The following is a 23,169-nucleotide window of genomic DNA, read 5'->3' as shown; positions in this document are numbered from 1 at the left end:
GTATGTCACCGATTTCGATAACAGCTAATTATAAATGTATGGAAATTTTATAAATGGCCGTAGTCATAGATCAATATATTCTAAATAAACCAATATATTTATTTGATCTAAGTAGCCGTCCGTAACGCGTTAGCTGTACGTTGTATCGTACCCTAACCATGTAACATCACGAACACCAGAAAACCTAATCGTCACACAGTTTCAGATTTTTTTTTAATTAAAATAACACGTTGCGTTCATGTTTATGTACGCACGTATGCACGCTCCGGTCCAGAGCACGATATCAATCAATAACAACCATAAATGAATCGCGGAACAAGGGATGAGATTGACAGGTGACATACCGTGGTTGTTTCTCCGAGAGTTCGGAACTCCCTCGCCGCAGTCCCCTTCGAATTCGATCGGTGATGATCGCAGCACAAGAAGAAAGAAGATAAGCACAAAAATGAACACACGCGACACGCACGGATTTCTCTTCGTCCCGACACGTTCGCGTCAACTGTCTTTGATTTACATGCCGTGAAAACCGCGAAATAAAGGGTAGCGAAAACACCGCGCACCGGTTGACACGACCAACAACCGCGCCTCTAAAGCTTGCAGGAGCAAACTGGCATTTCTCGTGCAGCAAACTTTCGCGCAAGGGCGCAGCGCGCGCTCCAATTGGTCGGGGGACGCGCGGCTAAGCCAATCGCGATCGATCGTTCACCGAGCGTTGACCCCCCTCCCCACTACCCGTATCATAACATAACGTTTCTGTTTGGCATCGAGGCGAAGGGTGGAAAGCTGGCATGCCGCGAGCGTATACCGAGCGTACCGCGCACGCGATCGAAAATAAACTTGAAAACCCGATTAATCGAACGTGTATTCTCGATTCTTCGGAGAAACCACTCGCGACGATGGTTACTATGGAAGTGAGAAGACTCGGTGACACAATTGAGCGTGCCGGGTAAACGCGCATGCGTCCACGTGGGTCACCATGGTTACGGTCAACCTGAGAGAAAACGCGCGCAACTTTTCACAGTTGTATAATTATGACTCTTAAATAATAAATGCGTCACGTTTAGCTAGGTAGCTTGCTTTTCAAATAGCGTTAAGCTACTAATATTGATAAAATCGCGCAACTAGCATTGTTAACTATATTTACAGCTAGAAAGAAATTTTCACTTACTTGATATGTGAATTCCAGATGAGAAAAATATTTTTGATAATGAAATGCGTCTCCACGATCGTTGTATGTATGACAGTACTTCACAAAGACGTTGTTGATAGTAAATTTTTCGTAAATGCCGAACAGTTTTTGACGATAGTAATTCTTCCATAAATAGTTGGATAATAATATTTCGCCATAGTAATTTTGCAAACTATAAGTGGTATCTTCTGATTCGTATGGACGTAGAATTTCGGTCAAAATTGCAATTAACTTGTTCAAAATTGACATGATACGAAGGATGACAGCTTGTAATCCCTTCTGTTTTCTCACCCATTTTATTGACGTGCATTTACTATATCGATACGAAATATTTCATCAATGGGTAAAAAATACTTCACTGGCGATAAACTGTAATTAATTAGAAATTTTTAATACACGACTTCTACGTTATTAAAATATATAGCCTAATGTAAACCGATTGACCGAGCGTTCTCTCACAAAAAAAACAGCAACGAATATATCGATTAATCACTTCCGGATCGCTATGGCGCGAATTTCAAACATTGATTCGCACACAAAATAAAAGTACATACTTCAATGTGTACGACACACGCCTTTAATTTTTTACAAATTGATTTCTCGTTCCTACGTATAAAAAAGAATATTTTGTACGATATATTTCATGCATATATTAAATATTAACAGAGGATAGGACTATTACTTCTGATAACGATTTGTATACAGTGAGGATGACCAAAATTGAAATTCTTCATTAAAAAGTGTACATCAAAATTTGTCGATTAATTGCAATATGTGTTGCTGTTCTGCTTCTCTCCATTCCGAGTCGCCAGCGTCACCAAGATTGCCAGCATATTCTGTAGAAAGAAAAAGAATTCCATACATTGCATATCGATAAGTAGCCTTGTAATAAAAAAAGCATACCTCTCATAATGTGCCTAATCGTTTTAAGAGATGCTCTTCTTTGAGCTAAAATTCGCGTAACTCGTTGTTTCACTGCTGGTTGACAACCGGTACAAGCTTCTAATAGCACATAATCTACCAACTGTAAAATGAATAGTCCGCCATCTAATCTCCTCAGGTACGATTCTTCTTCGTCTTCATCCTCCTAATAATTATGGTACTAATGAATGTATCCTTAAATAAAAACTCCTATTAAATTACTAACCTTTGTATTGTTTTCGACTTCTTCCACTTTCTCGAGATACTTAAAATGAAGCTCCATCAGCCTATCTACTTTTTCATAATCATTTTCCGTGAATTTACTTAATAATCTCTGTCGCTGTTGGCCCTTACAATTTCTTAACATACTCGCTATAATTGACACTACATGTTCTATGATAAAAAGATTCATTATAACATTCTAAAATTTCATAAACAAAATATCACTAACTTTAATCACCTTCGTGTTCTTCCGCAGTAAGCATCTTTTTTCTATTCTTGGTTGGAGTTTTCATGAATAAAGGAAATATGGTTCTTAATCCAAGAATGTCTACAAATTTACTACAATTATCTCTCCCGTCTGGACCATTCATTGCATGATCTAATACCTGAAATACGATGTTAAAATTTATCAATATTAGAATTTATTACAATATCTAGTTCAATTTTTACCTTAAGAGATCCATTTCTAGACATTTTTTTCTCCCGTAACATTAGATTCATAAGTTGCAAACCCTCCCCTCTTAAAAATCTATCTCTATTCACAGTTGCCATTAGACTCGAGCATAGTACGTTAAATAAATTTTCCATCATTTCTTGTTCCTCGGCTGTTTGAGGATCATGACGTTTGTAATACTAAAACCAATATAAACGGGTAAACATGGTCAAGTAAAGAACTGTGAAAGAAAAGATTGCACATACTGCTAACTGTTGTAGTAGTACATCAATACCATCAAGTTCACCAAGAAGAAGTCTATTTTCTGATGTACTTTGTAACAGAATGGATAAAAGTTCACTAGCATAAAGTTTATTAGCGTCAAATGGTGCTTTTGCTTTAATTCTTCGTAATAGCCATTGCATCAGTCCCTGTTTTCCAGCATCAGCGCATAAGTCAGGCCTGAACTCTAAAAGATTTTCAAAGATAGCTGAAAATAGAACCCATTGCTATTAACTTATTAAATTTAAAAATTTCACATAGCTTGAATATAATTACCCAAAGTATTATAAACTCCATCACTTTCTTCTTTTACTATTTCATCCAGCCTTTCTAAATTTTGAACAAGAAGAGCACAAACTTGTTGCTCTAACAAAGCATCGATAAGTGTATCCGCACCCTCTTGACTTTCATGTAAAATATCTACATCCGTTAACTCTTGCAAAAGGTCAACAACACCAACCGCTATGTCTGTATTTTCATGCGATAATAATTCGAGTAAAGAAGGTACAGCACCTAACTCTACCATTAACGGATATAGATCTGGATTAGTGGCAACAACATGAAGTTCTTGAAGAGTCTCGTGCAATTCAACTTCCGATTCCATAAACCTATTATTACAATTAAAATTATATAAATTTCAAATTTAGTCTGCTGAATCTATTATTTTAAAGGTAACATACTTCTCCGGTTGATCAGGAAACTTCACTCTCATTTCTTGATTCCTGAGCGCTCTTTTCTCGAATAAAAGCACCATCCTTTTAAGCGTTGCCTCGTCTAATGCTTCCACCTCTGGAGCTTCTGTTTCTACATATTTTAAAATATCTTGTTTCTCTTTTTCTGTCAATTGTGGTTCAACCACATCGTTCGCTGGGGAAGGTAAAGCAGCTCTAATTGGTGTGGGTGGTTCGCTACTCCTAACTGGAGTGACTTCAATCTCTTTTGTCTGTCTTTGACGCGCATGATATGGAGTTTTAATAACCCTTTTTGGTTTCTTAGCATTTTCCCATTCATCGTCGTCGTCGTCTTCTCCCGCCACCGGCCTTTTCGGTGTATTTGGCGGCTATAAAAAGTAACGAACTTTATAAGGTTAGGTAGGTTAAAATGAAAATCTTTTTTAGGCCAGTAAAACTTCGAAACACATCTTAACGTTCGCCGCAAACATACTTTGTACGAGAGTAATTCACCGATATCCATTTGCAAAGTTCGGCAATGTTTTTCTTTAAACAAATTAACTACAATTACTCAATTCAATTGTTAGCCTCATGTAGTATATTTCATTATTATAAATGGCAAATCACTGCAAATTAAAACAAATTTTAAAGACTATTTAAACCAGTTAAGGCTACAATAAATCATTTAATTACTTTTGTCAACTTAAACTTTGTGTCATTAAATAAAATTGTTCTGTATATACTGAAAGAAACGTAAAGATGTCAGTACCTTCTCTTTTATTAAAATGGAAAGTACTGCTATACTGTTGATTACGGAATTTTAAAGAAACAATACTTTATACGTTCTTAAAAATTATTATGAAGAAATTTATTAAATTTCACCGTTTTACAAACGTTTTGTAGTACTGTACTGTACAGCGCTTCTTAAATGACATATTTATTATATTGTAAAAAAACCTTTGAAATACTTTGTCGAATAGATTTTGATAACCACTGCTCCAGATACACGGTCTGACAGTGGTGTTTGTTCGGTTTGTTGTATTTGTGACTTTCACGTCATAACTATCGTGGATGTTAAAAGACGAATGGAAATATTTATTAAACAATATGGACACGTTATACCATCAAACAAACAAATTGGTCCAGGAAACTCAACATCTTTTCTCGCAGTTTGAGAAAAGATCGCCTAACCTAGACATCGAAGTAGAAAACACCATAGAATCAAAAATAAATCTCATCAACAGGTAGTTAACCAACAGATTTCTGTTTCAAATGCTTCAAAACGACGCTAAAGACGTACAAACTTATGTATCATTTATTTGTAACATATGTATATAGTCATGTAACAATAAACAATAGTTAACAATAGTTGAACTATATTTGTTTTATGCATTAACTTTTTAGTAATTGCGAAAGGTTAGATGTACTATGCCTGAAAGGTCCCATATCTCAAAGACAGAATGCTAAGATGAGAGTGGACCAATTGAAATACGACAGCCGTCACCTTACAGCTGCATTAAATTCTTGGCGCAGTAAAATGATGAAAAAACAAAGAGAAGAAGCCGAAAGAGAGGCATTGTTATCTACAACATTCGCTCCAAATGATCACATTGACATCGTGATAGATCACAATGTTCAACATAATTCTAGTTTACGAAATGCAGTTAATGGAGTGGACGATCTGCTTCAAAGTGGAAGTAATATTTTAGATAATTTAAGAACACAACGTATATCTTTGAAAGGAGCTCACAAGCGATTAATAGATATTGGGAACACATTAGGACTTTCAAACACCACAATGAGGATAATAGAGAAAAGAGCAAGACAAGATGGATTTATTTTAGTTGGTGGGATGATATTCACATGTATGGTTATTCTTTTGGTTATAATTTATCTTACATAGAAGCAGAATCTTTCACTTGCAAATATGCACAGGGTAATTCAATGAAAGTGTCCCTCTTATCAGTGTTGTAATAAATAATTACCTTTTTCGGGGATGTATAAAATTTCATATGTTTTTATTACACTACAAGAGAAATCACATTAATTAAAATACTTGAACTATTTAGTAATGTTAAATGCTTCGTCCTTGATATACTAAATTGAACTGCTGTTATTGTAAATTGAAAATAAATGTATTTGTACATAATAAAACATACATTCGTATATTTAAAAAATCGATTTTCATTCATTATCCTATTTAGCAACAAAAGGTCGCAGCGTACGAAGAAGAAATGATTAATTTCTAAAAATTGCATCGCGATTAATTTTTATGTTGGTAATGCTAAATCCTGTTTAATTTAATTTCATCGGTCGATAAGTATAAAATATAATAATTTATATGTTTGTATATTTGTGTGATATTCCAATTAAGATTTACTTTTTTAATTTAATGTTTCAACATCGATATAAAAAAACTAATATCTTTTCACGCATGCTCATCAAGATAACATTCTATCTCCAAGAAAACACTATGAATTGTTCCTCGAGATTTTTCGTATTTTACAATGAGTTGAAAAATAAATAATTAAATATTTATACGGTTTTGTAAGATTCAATGTAAATATTGTGTAACTGTAATATTATACATATACCTTTTTCAACGAAAGGAACAAACAGGTTAGTTAGAGTTCTCTCCATGCGATTTGCAATGATAAAATTATTATCGATATAATGTAGGAGTACGTATATATTAAATTTAAATTTACTTCAAATCTTACAGCTTTTACTACATACGTACATATATGTATGCTGTTAAAAATTACAACATTTCTTTAAAAAAATAATATTTATCCATACAATTAACCTACCGCATGAATAATACATAATGTATGAATGAAAAATGCAAAAAATATAATTCTATGTTACGTTTTTAAAAATTCTCGTGTATTTGTGTACCAACAGATTTAATTTTTCCTTATTTAAACGTCTTGAATGTGCAAATGGTATATAATGTTACAAGATTATGTAATCATCTTCGTTTTATTTTAAGGATATTACTTTTGATTCTATAAAAATAAGTGCTTGAAATACATTTCAAATTCATCTGTTAAAATTCATATATTCACTGTTTTCACTTTCAGTCACAAAATAGCTGTTGTAGGTAAGTGTTTACTATATTTTCCTCTTTTGCATATTTTTCTTCTTTCTTTACTAAAAAATGTATTTACATAACATATATTAAAAACTATACATTAAATAGATTGGTAGTAAGTTAATACTAAAATAAAATTATTTTAGAATGTCTTTCCCAAATAAAGACGAACGAACAAAGTGTTGGAATTATAGGGATGAATATTGGAAGTGTCTGGATACCGGTAAATTAGATTCAGAATGTAAGAAATACAGAGAAGAATATGAAAAATTTTGCCCCGCATTATGGGTAAGTTTTATGCAATAGATAATATTTTTATAAACTTATAATAAATATTAGTACTTGTACTTTTGTTCCGATAGTGCATAACAAGCAACAATAAGAAATAATCTATAATATTACTATACAAAATGTTGTTCTGTTTCTAATTGAATCATCATTTCTATAACTTTTTACTAGGTAAAACACTTTGATCGTAAGCGAGAGTACTTGAAATTCAAAGAGCAAATAGAGCAAGGGGGGTATGTTCCTGGACAATCAAATCCAGCATAACTCTAATTTAGTGATTACAATTTATAAGTTACCACATTTGAACTAATAGTTAATGAACTGTTTTCAAATTAAGTTTTCTTATTTTTGTTATAATAAAACAAATGCTTAAAAGTAACATGATATTGTTTTCTTATATTGTATGAAAAATCCTTAATCCATTCTATTAGGCAGAATTGATTTTTTTGTTTTTCAAGTATTTGGCATATGGAAAATTTTAAACAGAAGGCTAGTTTCATGGCTGCTAAATAATATGCTTATGTATATTTAAACCAATAATTTTTTATATTTTGAACTTCTTAAATTCATTTATGGCTTTGCAAGAATTAATTATGTTATAATTATTTTTATAATCGGTGTAAAATGAAATTGTTAAAAAGCAATATTATTACTTGTTAATTACAGAACATGTAGCCTTGATGGGAATAAAACAGAAAAATCTGATGCACCTGCACAGCTTGCTACAAAAGCTACTTTTGATTTTCAAACAACAAATACCAATTCGTACGATTAGGGAACAAGAGCATAAGCATTGAATTAAAGCGAAAAGAGTGTAACTTCTGTCTCTGAATTATAGTAAAATGTGTACAAATAGTATGGAATTAAATTATTTAATCAGAGAACTGGAAACATGTACAGAAGACACGGTTATTTTCAGAGTTAGTATATTTCAATATAGTGACATTTTAATTTTGATTGTAATAATTAATGTCCATTTTCTTTATATTTGCAAACTTTTATTTCTTTACCTTTTCAGAAACTAATAAATTATGCTTCGTCGCATAAACAGCCATGGAATAATGAAAATTTGAAAGAATGGCAACCAGTTCTTGCGTACATTCTACAAACTTTTATTCCAAACACAGAAATAGGAAGAGAAAGAACCTTGTTAGCTTCCCACACATTTTTTGCTTTACTGTCAATGCAACCTACTTTGGTTCTATTGAAAGATACATTAAATGATTTTTTAAAGTGTAATTCCAATGAACTATACTTTTTGGATGAAAAATATGATACTATCAAGCCTGAATTATTTCAATTAATTTGTGCTTATGGATATTTACAAGTAAATTGTAAAGAAATATACTCCGATGATGATGTTTGCGTTCTCATCTTGAATGTTGTATATGAACATTGCATAAAATATACTAAACATTCTTATTTCGCGTACAAAATATTGTACTTGTGGTTACGCAGAACCATGGATACAGATTTTTGGAATACGTGTGACATAGTAATAGAGCAAAAATTAGAAGCAATTATTTTTTCGAATTGGTGTAATGCTATTAATGAAATAAGTAAACAAAACTCAACATCCGTTTTTAACATGTACCTGAAAATTATGGAGGAAAAATACAATGGATATCTGGAATATGTATTTAAATATTGCGTTGATAAAATTTCTTGGCAGAATGAAATAAAATACGATATACTTGCAGAAATTTGTCAAGTTTGGGATAACGTTAAAATTATGACATCTCATGACTTTTTATTTTCCGTATCTACGAGTTTGACGAAACATTATTTGCGCTCGGCAGGCACAAAGGTTTATATTGCTATTATAAAGAAATTAAGCGAAGATGAATGGAAGGAAACATTCGGGCACATAATAAATTATCTTTTTCATGATTGGGGAACAATGGAAAAGTGAGTTTACTTGTAGATTGATATATGTGGTAATACAACAAGTTAAAATTAAATATGGATTTTTAACTACTTTCAGTACCAGTCACAATGATCTTCAGTTTCTTTGTAAATATTGGCTTGAACCAATCGTTAAAAAGTACAGAAACATTTTACCATACTTATGGGATTTGACCAGGGATATAAATGGACTTTTTTTATGTTCACATCTTCAAAGAATGGCTAGCGAAATGCGTATTGATCTTCCACAACAACCAAAAATCGAATGTTATATAAATCACAATGAGGAGATTATAAGATTAAATGGTTTTGCAATAAATTGTTACCAAGTAAACAAATTTTACAATGAAAACAGAGATCAGTTTTATGCAATAAGAAGTTTCTTATGGCATAATGCAAATGCTACAACAGTGTATATGAGAGATGGCATTGTCAAATATTTTAAAATACTATATGCCAATGTTTTAAAGATGTGCGACGCTAAATCAGATTGCATAGATGATGTATATTACATTACACATTGGTTGCATGAATTTCTGTTGGATTGCTTTGAAATTGGCTCCTGTTATCAACGAAAAATACTTGGTTTAAGTTTATATAGAGCCATACTGTCTTTTAGCAATGGGAATGGATTAAATAAATCCCATAACATTGAAAATACGTCTTGTACTTTATTGCTGCAAAAGCATCTGAAGGCAACTGGAAACTGGAAGTTCACGAATAAACAAAGCTTGTTTGCTTTGTTAAAACTTGTGTTAGACTCTGCAACTGATGTCAAACAACTAAGTACTTTTATTATCGTTAATTATTTTGACAAGGATGTTTTAACTAATTTGGAGAAGCAAGTAAGAAATATTCGCTTGTAATTCACATTTAAATCTTTTTTTAAAAAATCTAATTAGATACAAAACATTTATTTAGGTATTATACCGAGTGGCATTAAAACGTTGTAATTCTTCTAAATTTTATGAGATCGAAAGCGGTGCTGCTTTGGTATCAATATTAGCAAACTGGGTACCTATAAATATTTTGGAAGGTACTATTCTTGCAGTATGTGATAAAAATGAATACAGGAATTGTAATAATCGCTCGAGGTATTCAGATTTTTTGCTTAATGAAGCTGCAAGTCAATTAACGCAAATGAAAGAAGATATACTAAAGGCAATTGTTCAGAATAAACCGTTTTATGGCATGTTAACTGCTTTATTAAATATTGTGTTTAAAAGTGGCCCAGAAAGTTGTTGTTTAACTTCAGAATTTGTTGAAAAAATATTACATCTATTGAAGGATGCTACAGATTTTTTTTTGTCTGTACTTTCATCAAAATCTGAGAACAGAGGTATATAAATGTTTGATTTCAAGAATTTAGAACACGTAAAATGTGTAAAAAATGTTTCCTTTTGAATCAAGACGTAATTCAATTTTCAGAATATTCATCTTCGTTTGCGGAAATGGGATTAGCAATTAACGAAGTGATTAAAAATAGCGAAGTTAACAGAATTAATTTCGACGAGTTAAATTTAACTCCTGCACATCAAGTTCTCATTTCTTGTATTTGGATGTCCTTAAAGGTAAAGTTCTGATTTTTGTTATGCAATTTTGACCGGCAAGAAGCAAAATTAACAAAATCTATTTCTTATCCAGGTCACTTGTGAAATAGCTTGTGAAATAGGAATATTAATGTATTCGGATGAAATTGTCGAATGTTCTACCGATATTATTGTTGCTATATTACTCAGGTGTAGACACAAAGGTGTAGTGGAGTCTGCTGGTACAGCAATAGGACATTTAACTAGGTATTATATAATTTCAATTAAAATTTTAATTAAATTAATTAAATTAAGTTCTAATTGAGGAAAATTACAAATTGTAGACGTTTATGCAAAGAAACTAAGTACTGTGACTTACCTAAAACGCACATATTGCGTATCTTAGAAAATTATGCGATGCATTCTTTAAATATTACCAGAAGAGGTGCAGGATTATCGATAATGTTTCATAAAATTGTTGTCAGTGATAATAGAAGAGATAGACCTCTTCTACATTTTGCAGTACAAAAATTGTTAGACTTGTTGGACGATTTCTCAAATGCTTCTCTAAACAGTGTAGAATTTAAACACGATTCTCCGTGGGCGAGACATTTACACTTTTTGTGTACCTTGGTAGCCGATAAAGAAATACGTGCACAGTTAATTCCACATATGCAAAGGATTTCGTTGACTTGTTTTAAATACCTGGAATCTGAAATATGGACTATAAGGTAATACTGAAAGTTTCTATAGAGATGTAAATTAAAATTAACTAAAACTAAACATAGAAGAACTATAAAGATTACAAACTTTTTTTAGAAACGCAAGTCTACAATTGTTCGGTGCAATTGTTCCAAGACTGGTAGGTCAAAGTTATGGAGAAATTTTAGACTTTGGAAACGGTTACCCTATTGACCACTTTGTCACACACTATCCTGTACTCGCAGATTACGTTATAAAAGAGTTGCACACTTTTTCGTCTACGTTCATGAACTTTTCTACCGCGTTATATTTACATTCAAATATTGTGCACATTCTTATTCTTCTTTCAAAGTTTTCAAGCAGCGATTGCAGCTTGATCGGCTATTCTTCGCAGGAGTTTACATCAAAGGCAAAGTATTTACTTCGTACTTTGTTTCTAAATCCCGTTTTATACGTCAGACTCCTAGCTGCGAAAGCATACGCAGCATTGACAGACTTTTTGAGTATTGAATCGGAGATTACACAATTGAAACGCGACGTTTCCTCGAGTCGTAATGTTAATTTGATACACGGCTATTTATTAACGATGAAATATTTGAAAGAAAAGCTATCGATTGAAGCTGACAATATAAATTTACAATCAAACTGTATACAATATACGATCGATGAATCGGAACAATGCGTAGAATTGTTACGGTTTCGAAAAATATTACGAATTTGGAGCAATATGGCCGAAAAGTTAAATAATCCACAAATATGTTACATGTTAGAAGTATTATTTTTACAACTGTCAGAATCTATTTCTGATCAAATACATATTACGGATATATTTCTTTTTGATCAGAACGTGGCTGTATTATCGTCTGAGAAGATAAAGCCAGGATTCTTCCAATTTGTCGATTTATCTATGAAATTATATGCAGACCATGTTAAACGTACGAATAGCATCGACTGTGGTATTCTACATAAAATTTTAGACTCTTGTTGCATTAATCAAAGTACTTCTTTCTTAAATTACTTGGGTTACTGCATACCAGTTCTAAAATGTGTTCTTACTCGTTTATTATTGAACGAATATGATTGTAACGAATTGCTTCTGAATGCAATGGTAAATTACGTTCTGAGAAATTTAAAATATTTCCCATTGTCGCATATTAGTGAATTACATATTGAGAAATTTTTAGATAATTTATCTTTTCAAACAGAAGAAAGTGAAACGTTCTCCAGTTTCTGGCGTTTGAAATGCGTGCTAGTAGTAATGTTTTCTAAGAATGAGACAATTATAAGTAAAATATTATCCGATATTTTCGACTTATGTATTCACGAAGAAGAACATATGAGACAGATGGCAGTTGAATTTATACAGTTCTCAGTTCGTCGCTTTACAGAACTAACAAACGAAAATCAACTAACGATTTTGTATTGCTGTTTAATTTTGTTGAAGGATGAAATTTTAGAAATACGTCAAGTCATTGCGGAGAGTTTGAGAGCACATGTTTTACAAATAATTAACATCGAACGCGGTAATTCGAAACACACTGAATACATATATCAAAAACTACTGTCCGAAATTATATTCGATCGATCGAAATCTGCCACGAATAAGAACACAAATTCATTCTTTGTAAAACTGTTCACGCACAGTATTAAAAACATGGACGTCGACGCAACAATTGAAAATCCCTTCTATCACGATGATAATCCTTTTTACAGGGAAGAGTCGAAGTTTTTAAATCTTTGTTTTTATTACATAGTACGAAATAAGTACAGTTCTAACAAGTGCTCTATAGAAAATTCCGCGGAACGCAATGACGATGATGTCATTGATGTCTTGAGTAAAAATGGAACGAAATATCAACTCCAAGAAAAATGTCTCGATTCTACTAATTTAGAAGTTTTCTTAAATACTAAATGCATAGATTATTTATTAAGAAAGCAAAGAATTGTAATACAGGAATACGACTAATAAAAATAATGTACAATTGTAATTTGAATAAACTATAAGCAATCATGATCTATTTTATAATTAAAAACTAATAATTATTATTAAGGTGTCCCGAAATAAATGCTTTGTAACTCGTCAAAGTACACAAGAGATATTTAATAATCCTGAATAAATACATCTGTACACCTTACGGACATAAGAATGTGTACACATTCACAAAGCTTATAACTTTATATTTACATTATACTACATTAATCGTATCAGAATATTAGAAAATTTTGAACGATCATAGAATATATATTACACATTGCGAAATACTCGTTCTTTCCATCGTATCTACAGTTTGCACCGTTGCGCGATATTAAATATAATCTAGTGAATTTGTTGTCGTGACATCTTTCAAGAAATTACATTTCTTTAAACCCTCGCCTGACTCCAGATCGGGGAGGGGGTCATTTTGACCCCACTGTATTGAACAAGGGTCAATGGTCGAGCTAAGTCATACGAATTAAAACTATATCGTGTGGCATCGACGTGTTCGATGATGCATTGCTCCAATAATATCATGAAAAGAAAAATATCGGCGACGTATAAAATTACAAAAATTCAATTTGAAAATTATTCAGGTATTAAGCAGATTTCTCTATTTGAAGAAACTTTTATTCGCTAATTGCGCATCGTCCTTCGCTTAAATGCAATTTTTAATTAAATAACAATTGAAGAAAGAAGATGCCATTTGCGTGAAAGAAAGAAGTTTATGCAACAGAGTATTCAAAGGCAGCTTCTTTCTTCAATCTTACGCTATTCAAACCTTATACCTAACAATATAATTGAACACTACGCCGTGCTTCACGCGTATGAAACAATTACACATACTAAGACCTATATGATTTAACGAAGAATGTAATGAAAATTGATCAGAGCATAACAGATTACATTGTATTAAACGATTCGAAAAGTTACTTCATATTAAGGCAATAAAGTCAAATAATTTTCTACGTGTAGGTACAGTTCACTAAATATTCAAATTTTTTTACAATTGTAAGGGTATCGTTCAAATAAAATAATTTGTAGGGGGGGAAAAAGAACACCGAATAATTTGCTATCCGCGTCTGATCGTAATATATTTGCATTTGAATTTGCAAACTATTCGTTCGACCAGATAGTCCTAGCGACTATTTGATCCATCTTTGTGATATGTCGCTAACGATTACATTAAATTTCTTTGGTGATCATTTCTATTTACATCAAAGTATGTTTATATAGTAATTGCTAAGGAGTGCCTCCTAATCTGACAATCATTTTAAAGGAATAACATCTTTCTGACAAAGAAATCGTGCACAAACGCTTGCGAGTGTTTTTATTTATTAACATTAAGTAGTCGATACTACCTAGACAAACATTAAACTAACAGTATTATTACTATTGCTATTAATAGTAAATGTAGATGTACAATGTGAAACTACAATTAAAAATCACACATATTTGAATTTTCACATTCTATCATAAAGCAGTGAAAATTATTGGAAGTCAATGGTTCTTAAAAATATTTTCCAACAATAATTGTTTCATTTGCTAAATTAAACTCTATCGATTTCACATGTAATTTGTTAAAAATTGCTTTCATATACAATTGGATTTAGGTTGGCTTTAATGATCAGTAAAGACGAATCGAAGTAATTATTATTTATCTATAATACAGTTAACACGAAGTCTGAATTTTTAGAACAATTGACGCGATTAAATGATTTCTTGAAAATAGATTCAGTGAGAACATTTTTATCATTCTAAAATTATAACTATATCAAGATGTAAGCAGATATATGCGTTTTATATTCGTTCGAACATGTAACATTGTAAGAACAACAAACTATTTTGGGAAATTTCTTTGAAAGTATTTTTTTTTCTTGTACGTGTGAGGAGAACTTGCCCCGTTAAAATTATTCAATATATTTTTCTATTATAAATGAGATACTCCTCTATATCGGAGTACAAAAACTTGTGCTCGTTATTATATAAGCACCGTTATTTAGCAATACGGTCAATTTTAATATATATATATATATATATATGTGCTTTTGTTACATAATTTTGCATAATACAATAGAAATATTCAGGAACCATTATTTTTTTTTTTATACAACTGGATCAAGTACGTAGCAGTAAGCCACAAAAATATATTTATTTTCCTTAATCTGATATTTCTTTTTTTTTTTTTTTTTGCAGCACGATTTTCAACCCCTCAAATTTGTTATTCTATAAAATTTGTAAAAGAAATTCACACTGTGATGTATCATGATAAAATATTACAATTCTTTTCTTAAAATTTGAATGAAACTGTACCTTTTCATTGAGCATTATTTCTCTAGCAGATAGCTTATTTAACGCAATCGTTGCAATTCCATATTTTAAATAAAATAATTTAGCAACGAATGTGTTAAACCTTTTCCTTTCAATCTTCTGTTTCGTGTAATCATAATCAATAATTTCAACCATTTAAAAATCGACAGATGCATAGAAACCTTTTTTCCCTCGTCATTTTGTTTCTGTATAGAGTGGAAGATTGTCTGACTCACGGCAAATTTTAACGTTATTATAGTTTAAAGGTACACACGGCAGTTTGGTATAAAGAGACGCGAGGAGAGAGAAAAGAAAAAATATCTCTTTAACTTGCAACCTTGTGTTCCTTAAACCTTTTTTGTACGCCCAGAAATGCATAGGCACGAATACAAGAATTTCCATCCGGCACCAAAATCTTATATAACTACACGAAGAGTATTAAAATTATTTTGAAAATATTCTACATAAATTAAATGTAAATAGTGGTTGTTTTCATTTATACTTTTCCCCCCTTATCTGTATATTTCAAATTCCGTAACGTAAACAATTTAAATTTCTTAGAAACTCTCTCTAAAAACAATTAAATATAGAAGGAATAAATTGACACAAAATGCATGCAAAACTTGAAATCGATACAAACGTAGCAATATTACAGCGGCAAAACTTTACAATGGCTAGTGAATATTTGAGCACGGGTAAAAAATCGTTCGAGTAATGAAATAGTCACAAGATACCTTGATTATCCGCATACGAAACTGTCATTTTAATTCTCTGGCGTAAAAATTGTTTTGTTTATAGTTGTTACCAAGCGATATATGAATTTCTTAACGTTGGAAACGATGAATTTTTTTTTTAAACATTTTTACAATCTTATTGATTCTTCATCCATTATTAATGAATCTTCCCACATTCGAAATCAGTAATTTCTTTTTGTTTAAATTACTTTCATTAGTCAAAACGGAACATTTTACGTTCCACGTATTGTATACCTAGAAATATTATGTGCTACAGAGTACTCACCAAAGAAATAACTAATATGCATCCATAATTACATACATACAATGTATATTACTGAAAATGCTTATACTTGTATTTGGATGCATTAACTTAACGAAATTTACACATTTTCTAAAAATGATACGCTAAATGTCTTTAATGGAACACCACTTCTATCGGATTGCTTAATAAAAAGTCCCATCGTTTTAGATAGATACAAAATATATCATACACTAAACATAACGCTAGCTGAATACATTCACACGCTTTCTTCCGTATCAATTCATCCATATGTTCATTGTATGAATCGCCGTACTACGCACAAGTTGAACAAAAATTCTTTCTTGCACTTGGTATTCGATTAAGGAGAAACGTGTACAAGATTTAGTCTAACAAGTGGTGGAACCGGGGAACGAGAGACCGAGAGTGCAGCGTGGCGTCATGGACGCAAGCTAATGTTTTTTTAGATGACGTCAATGCGTCTGTCAAATTCTATCGTTCCGAGTTCATTAACCTTTCTATCGGTCGGTACAAGATTCACTAATGTCAATCCCAAGCTATTCACAGAGCGTTAAATTGAAATCCCTGGTGCCAAGCTGCACACGAGAGTACCTCTCTCCACCATATCTACGAGGACAAATCAGCCAAGGAAACGCACCGTGCCGTGTACAACGTAGTTTTAAGCTTTGTTTAATGTTCATTTAGTTTCTAATCATTCGTTCTGTTTCGTTTCCGTTGTTCGTATTCAACCCTTGTTCAAATAAACATTATTCCTAATGTAAAATCGCACTACCATAATAGCAAAGCGATACAACAACAGAACAAAAGAAATATAAATTGTAAAATGAATCGTGGACAAATACCTTCTTTTTTTTTCTGATATTATCGATTATCAAAGTGTCTGTGATTATTCTTGTCACGTTTGGTACTCAATAATATACTCATTTGTTATTTAGCTGTCTGTCCAAGGCCCACGGATGATTTCGTTTTTTGAGATGATTCCGCTGTTTCGTTTGGCTGATCAACATCCATCTGAAACACAAATATACGAGGAATTTAACAATGTATCTTACTTAATATCGTTAATTAATTAAACCGAAGATGTTTTTTACTTACCTTTTCTTCTTTTTCGTCGTCAATCAATATCGGACCATTTTCAGCTTCGTATTCTTTTAAAACCGCGTCCAAGTTATACCTCCGACGATAATTAACAAAAAATGATCGCAAATGAGCTTCGGTTTTGGTTCCAATCACATCAGCGATCGCGGAGAAGTCTTTTCCGTACTTTCTGACGCCCTGAACGGCTAATAATAATTCATCGTTTGTCCAACGAGCGTTTATACGGCTCGATACTTCCGGTGGTCGCAAATCATCAATACCGTCAGTCGTTTTACGTTTTAATGCACTTACTTGTTGTTTGTTCGACTGTATCTGTGCGTTGAAAAAGAAAATCGTTCACATAGTAAATGCAGATTTTTACTATTAAGCATTAAGATACGTAAGTAATTAAAATATTTTCGAAAAAATGTATCCACACGTTTGTTGTTGTAAACGCATTAATCTTGTTTAAAACGTACTTGGCGTTTTAGGCTAACAATTTCAGTGTCGATTGCTTGTAAACTGTTGTTTGCTTGATTCTGTTGACCAGCCAATGCTGCTAAATCATCGTGATTAACGACCAGGCCGCGAGGTGGTTTTCTTTTATTTGTACGACCTGGCATGGAACTTAACGGCCTTGCTACACCGGTTCGCCTAAATCATTTGAATAAGTTTGCAATGTATTTGACTGTTTTACTGAAGGATGGGTCTGATCTACGATATACTTTGATTTTATAAGAGAGGACAGGTATTATGAAATGCAAGGTTCTGCGAAAACGTTAGCTGGTGCACTGATAAGAATGCTCATATATCTACGAAAATAACGTACTGAGTGATACGAGTGCTATACAGTGTTATATATTTAAGGATGTCTAAAGATCATGATTTGTGCTCTTGGTATATTGTTATAATAAAATGCTTGTATGAGCATTCTTATTTCGAGGAAAGGTCCGATTATCGTTTAATTACTGATATTTAATTTTACTTGCACTCACTGACCTCCAGTGCAGATAGCAGCTGTGACACGCGTGTCCTTTCGGCGTCGCACGAACACTATGACAAGCAACGCCACAGTTGCTACACGAGCCCTACAACACATAATACCCTTTTTAAAATAAAGTCCGATAAACCCCCCCCCCAACCCCCCTCCTCCCCCCGGCCCTCTCCCTCCATTTGAATTCTTCAACATGTAACTAAACTATAAATCTCTAGGAGTGATTCTTTTTACAAAACAAAAATATTGAAGTATGTACAAAAGCATAATATTGGAAACTCTATCTGTACGCATTGATTCGGCCTGCCATACAAAATCAGAAGCACTGAATTTCTGTATTTGTAACACAGCTCCGTTATAATATATTCAGGCAATGGAGACTCAATCTCTCTTGAAATTAATAATATCGCGACACGTGGTTATATCTTTCTAGGAGAAAATTCTGCTCTTCAATACTTTTTCCTCGGTAAGGTTTCAGCCTATCGAATCTGCTAACACATAGATTGCCTCTGTACATGATTTTGTACTTAAATTTTTCTTTCGTTTCGTCACTATCTTTTTTGTTAAGACAAAAGAATTTATACGACAGAGAGAGAGAGAGAGAGAGAGAAATAAATATGAGACACAAAATAGCAAAATATAATAAGCATATGCAACTGGGTAAGGTTTAGGCTGAGTACCTGAACCTGAGGGGCGTTTTCCGAGTCGGACGGGGCTTTGGCGTCAGTGCCTTGGCTTCCTGGCACAGCTTGGTTCTTTCCACGACGTATTCCGCGGTGGATCGTCCATTTCTGGAACGTCCCACATTTACGTTCACACACGATACAACGATAACGCAAATAACTTTAGTTTCGCATGATTAATGCGAAGTTGACTTGGTTTTCAAACAGTTCGGAAACTATTTGCACGCATCGTATTACGAAATACGTGTACGCACCAAGTGTTAAGAAACGAAAATAATATATATATATATATATATATATATATGTCAGCTTTATATATCGTTCGAGTTAGAATTTTCTTACGTAGACGAATTCATTTTATATTTAATTTTTTATTTTCGGTTCTAATGTTGTTCACCAATTGTAGATCAGTGGCCTTGTTATATTTGTTTCATTCACCGCATGGAATACGTTACCGTGTGGATACATTTTTTTTTTTAAACGCATATAACTATTTGCACATTAAACATGTGTGTCTTTAAAGCCAGTGCCATGGCATTAAGATGCAGCGAAAGGAGAACACTACCACACGCAACAGCATTAATGTTAATTCACTTAAAATAAAGTAATTCCATGGAGAAATAGCAAAACAAAATGAAAACATAAAGCTCTAAGGTTTATAAAAAATTAAACAAGCGACTAAAACGAATTCGTTATTCTTTTCTAGCGAATAACAATCTTTATAGATGCTTTGTAATAATGTATATGAATTTAATTATTGTTTTACTAAGAGAGAGAGAGAGAGAGAGAAACTGATGGTTTCGCAAAAATCTAGTGCATGCGTTTGTTAGATATTTTTTTTAAATATCTTACTTTTTCTTCTGATTCGCTGTCTGTATTGGAACCTAATTCACTTCCGTTTTCGCTACCATTTTCACCTTCTTTTCCGCCGCTCGTTAATTTTCTTGCTTGCCTATCCATTAACGATGTTCTAGTTCGTGTTTTCTTCCAGCTGTAATAGTATTTGACCAGACTGGCTATAGATTTATCAGGTAACTGAAAACATACAATTCAAAAAAATATTACTTCTCCGAATAAAAATAATATGAAATTATGACAAAATATAACTTTAATAGTATATTTAAATTTAGACTGTGGACCAGTCATTTATATACTAGTCTGTTATACTGTACAGTAAATCGTATCATCATTAAAACTATTACTAGAATTCAATAAAGGTAAAAATTTAGTCCAGAACAAGTATCAGTTTAACCTTTTATTGCATGAATTTTATTTTATCTTTCAAAAAAGAACTTATTTCTTGATTATTTATACATCATGAATTTTATTGGGTCCCCATTTGGCACATTATGCAGTAAAGACTTAAAAAACACAAATATATTTTAAACATTTAAGACATTTATATTTAAATTTATTCTTTTTCTAAATTTTTTTGCAAGCAACCGATAATCGAATTCTTGATATTATAATTTCTCACGATTAAGAACTATGTCCGGATATCTCTCTCTAAATTATACTGTGAGCCTAAAAAACCCTCTTTTAAAGTGTGTTATAAACTTAAGATTAAGAACCACTGTTCCGGGCAATGGATCCTACCATTTGTCGAATACGGTGGAAACTTTTTCCATGAAATTGAAAAGCTTGTTCAAAGAGAACTTTATCCTCGACCGTCCATTCATCTGGGAATGGTGTGAAATTAGCCAAGTCCAATACAGCGCGTTCTAAGTTATGTTTATGCCAAAATAACATTCCCAATGCTTGTTCTCCGTTATAACCATATTTTTCCTTTGCCAATATAATATATTCATCCACTGTAACAAAAAAATCATTTTCTTCAGCAACTAACATACTGTTATATTTAATTTGCAAATGAAACAAGTAACGACGAATAATTCGATGCTTACATTTTTGGTCAGGTATGTCAGTAGTAGGAGACCACACTAGGAGCGCTCTATCAGGGCATTGATCTAATCGTCGTTCTAAAATATAAAGTTTACAATTATAGAAGTTAAAATACAATTGAATACCATTTTTCACCCTTCAAAAGGAAAGTTACAGTACGGATGTAATAAAATATTTAATAATTATTAAATAGTTAATAACATTACAGCAACATACCATTAACTGGAACAAACTCGGGAACAATAACTTGATAGTCCCTCCCAACGCGTATTTTCTCTGCTGGAACTTTAAAAGGTAATGATTTTTAATTTGCACGAAAAATCATAGTTATTGCATGACTAATAAATAAAATCTTTACTCGTGTTACAAAAATTTCAAATCAGTCCAACCAAAGAAGAAGCAAATCACCTTTGTTTTCATCTAATTAATACATGTAATGCGATATTTATGAATAATTTAGACATTATTAATTTATATTAATGCATAAAATATTCAATTATAGTTTGTAGATTTCGATTCAAAACTAAAATATGGTTTGGTAAGTCGTACGAAAGTAAAAGTTGAACAATCTCATAAACAAATTATTCAAATTCATTTCATAATAATATCCGCAGGAATTGGTTGGAAATGCGAACAACTTAAAAAGAGGAAAAGTGGGGCGCGCTGTTTGAAGATCCTTACGGATTTTCGCGTACGATCAATAGAAAAATATATAGGCTTCCAAATAAAAATTTAGTTTTTGAGGTTCCTTATACTTACAATACATCAATTAAACCATCAATCGAAAAAATTGAATTAATTATAACGATAATTTAATTGCAATATGAAATTGGTACCTCCGTCTTCTTCGCTCGAGGATTCGGATTGTCCATTGGGGCTGGGGCCCCTTGATCTGCGCCCATTTCTAACATTTTCCGAGTTCCTTTCCGCCAAAACCATGTTACAGCTTTTATTTAGTGAATATTTTATCGAATTATTACGCCAGCGAAGCCTCTTTAGCACGGAATACCCACGAAACCTGCGATGCAAGCGGTAGCTTGCGATTACACGGTACTCCGTAGAATCTAACTCGCGCTTCGTGCGACCGTAGCGAAAGTAAAATGGCCGCTTATTGAAAGTGATCCGATTGGACAACGATTTACTAAGTAAAGATGGCGACGTAGATTTTCAATGTATTTCGAAATTAATTGCATCTGGGGGAACCAGTTTTTCGTTAATCCCTTTTCACCCTCATGGCTGCGTTTTTCCATTCCGATACAATTAAATTATTTAGATAGAGATGTATTAAACTTTCTATATTAAAAATAACGAGATTCTAAATTATTCATGATATCATTGCGTTAATAATAAATAATTGTAAAACATGTAATAATATTTTAAATCAACTACAAAGTTGTTTTTGATTATTGTAATACGAATGATACTTTTATTTCTGAAACGCGATCCGCTGTATAAAATTTATGAGTATTTTAATTATTTCATCATATTCAATGAAGCAAAATATGTATATACATGTGTGTGCGAGGGTGTGTGTGTGTGTATGTGTACATTGTATATGTATATTTGTCTCAACGATATATTTTTATGATTGCATTTGTAATGCCCAAACTAAAATCCTAAACAAGTGACGACGATGTTAATAAACAAACGACTTGAAGTTATGTAATTGGAAAAAGCACGAATTTGAAAACAATTTTAAACTAATACTTTCAAATACACACTTGGTACTTGATGCTACTGTACTCATTTTTGTATCAGATTATACCTTTATTTTATGACATACGTAAAAGAATAAAAAGATTAATAAATAATATATACATACAATAGGAAAAATTGTGATTATAATTTGGCTCAAGTTGTATCATGATCAGTAAAATGTAGCATAGAAGCAGATTGAAATAACGAGACATCGATATATCTTATACATTGATGATGTCACGAGGTATGGTCGCACGAAATATATTTGAGAATCTCT

The 23,169-nt window shown here is 32.2% G+C and overlaps 5 protein-coding genes across 6 annotated transcripts; 3 read left to right on the top strand and 2 right to left on the bottom strand.

Annotated features, from left to right (window-relative positions):
- Positions 1-890: 890 nt before the first annotated feature.
- LOC122403772 (Golgi SNAP receptor complex member 2) lies at positions 891-5,709 on the top strand. Its single transcript, XM_043407506.1, has 3 exons — positions 891-985; positions 4,699-4,962; positions 5,123-5,709. The coding sequence occupies exons 2-3, from the start codon at positions 4,790-4,792 to the stop codon at positions 5,619-5,621; spliced, it is 672 nt and encodes a 223-aa protein (XP_043263441.1). The 5' UTR covers positions 891-985; positions 4,699-4,789; the 3' UTR covers positions 5,622-5,709.
- LOC122403767 (beta-catenin-like protein 1) lies at positions 1,766-4,486 on the bottom strand. The gene is made up of 10 exons (XM_043407501.1): positions 4,412-4,486; positions 4,212-4,344; positions 3,728-4,107; positions 3,324-3,655; positions 3,032-3,255; positions 2,783-2,965; positions 2,571-2,718; positions 2,337-2,503; positions 2,093-2,276; positions 1,766-2,025 (listed from the first exon to the last, which is right to left on the bottom strand). Exons 2-10 carry the CDS (start codon positions 4,239-4,241, stop codon positions 1,937-1,939), a joined length of 1,737 nt encoding a protein of 578 aa, XP_043263436.1. The 5' UTR covers positions 4,242-4,344; positions 4,412-4,486; the 3' UTR covers positions 1,766-1,936.
- Positions 5,710-6,625: 916 nt separating the features above from the next.
- Positions 6,626-7,465, top strand: LOC122403326 (cytochrome c oxidase assembly factor 6 homolog). The gene is made up of 4 exons (XM_043406804.1): positions 6,626-6,663; positions 6,802-6,821; positions 6,959-7,100; positions 7,272-7,465. Exons 1-4 carry the CDS (start codon positions 6,661-6,663, stop codon positions 7,362-7,364), a joined length of 258 nt encoding a protein of 85 aa, XP_043262739.1. The 5' UTR covers positions 6,626-6,660; the 3' UTR covers positions 7,365-7,465.
- A 311-nt stretch (positions 7,466-7,776) lies between these two features.
- LOC122403313 lies at positions 7,777-13,237 on the top strand. 2 transcript variants are annotated; one of them, XM_043406790.1, is made up of 8 exons: positions 7,777-8,020; positions 8,119-9,008; positions 9,091-9,850; positions 9,927-10,344; positions 10,416-10,576; positions 10,650-10,801; positions 10,879-11,265; positions 11,354-13,237. In XM_043406790.1, the coding sequence occupies exons 1-8, from the start codon at positions 7,943-7,945 to the stop codon at positions 13,200-13,202; spliced, it is 4,695 nt and encodes a 1,564-aa protein (XP_043262725.1). In that variant the 5' UTR covers positions 7,777-7,942; the 3' UTR covers positions 13,203-13,237. The 2 variants fall into 2 exon arrangements, with proteins under 2 accessions (XP_043262725.1, XP_043262720.1); XM_043406785.1 differs by having other exon boundaries at positions 9,085-9,850; positions 10,434-10,576.
- Positions 13,238-14,819: 1,582 nt separating this feature from the next.
- LOC122403306 (REST corepressor 2) lies at positions 14,820-22,257 on the bottom strand. Its single transcript, XM_043406772.1, has 10 exons — positions 22,031-22,257; positions 21,411-21,479; positions 21,197-21,271; positions 20,889-21,103; positions 20,145-20,327; positions 19,290-19,400; positions 18,615-18,703; positions 18,095-18,269; positions 17,634-17,948; positions 14,820-17,549 (listed from the first exon to the last, which is right to left on the bottom strand). Exons 1-10 carry the CDS (start codon positions 22,131-22,133, stop codon positions 17,466-17,468), a joined length of 1,419 nt encoding a protein of 472 aa, XP_043262707.1. The 5' UTR covers positions 22,134-22,257; the 3' UTR covers positions 14,820-17,465.
- Positions 22,258-23,169: the final 912 nt, after the last annotated feature.

This window comes from Colletes gigas, unplaced genomic scaffold, assembly GCF_013123115.1.
Source record: "Colletes gigas isolate AHSC1104 unplaced genomic scaffold, ASM1312311v1 Colletes_gigas_Sc00002, whole genome shotgun sequence".
Lineage (NCBI taxonomy): Eukaryota > Metazoa > Arthropoda > Insecta > Hymenoptera > Colletidae > Colletes > Colletes gigas.
This window is presented reverse-complemented; position numbering and strand designations above follow the sequence as displayed.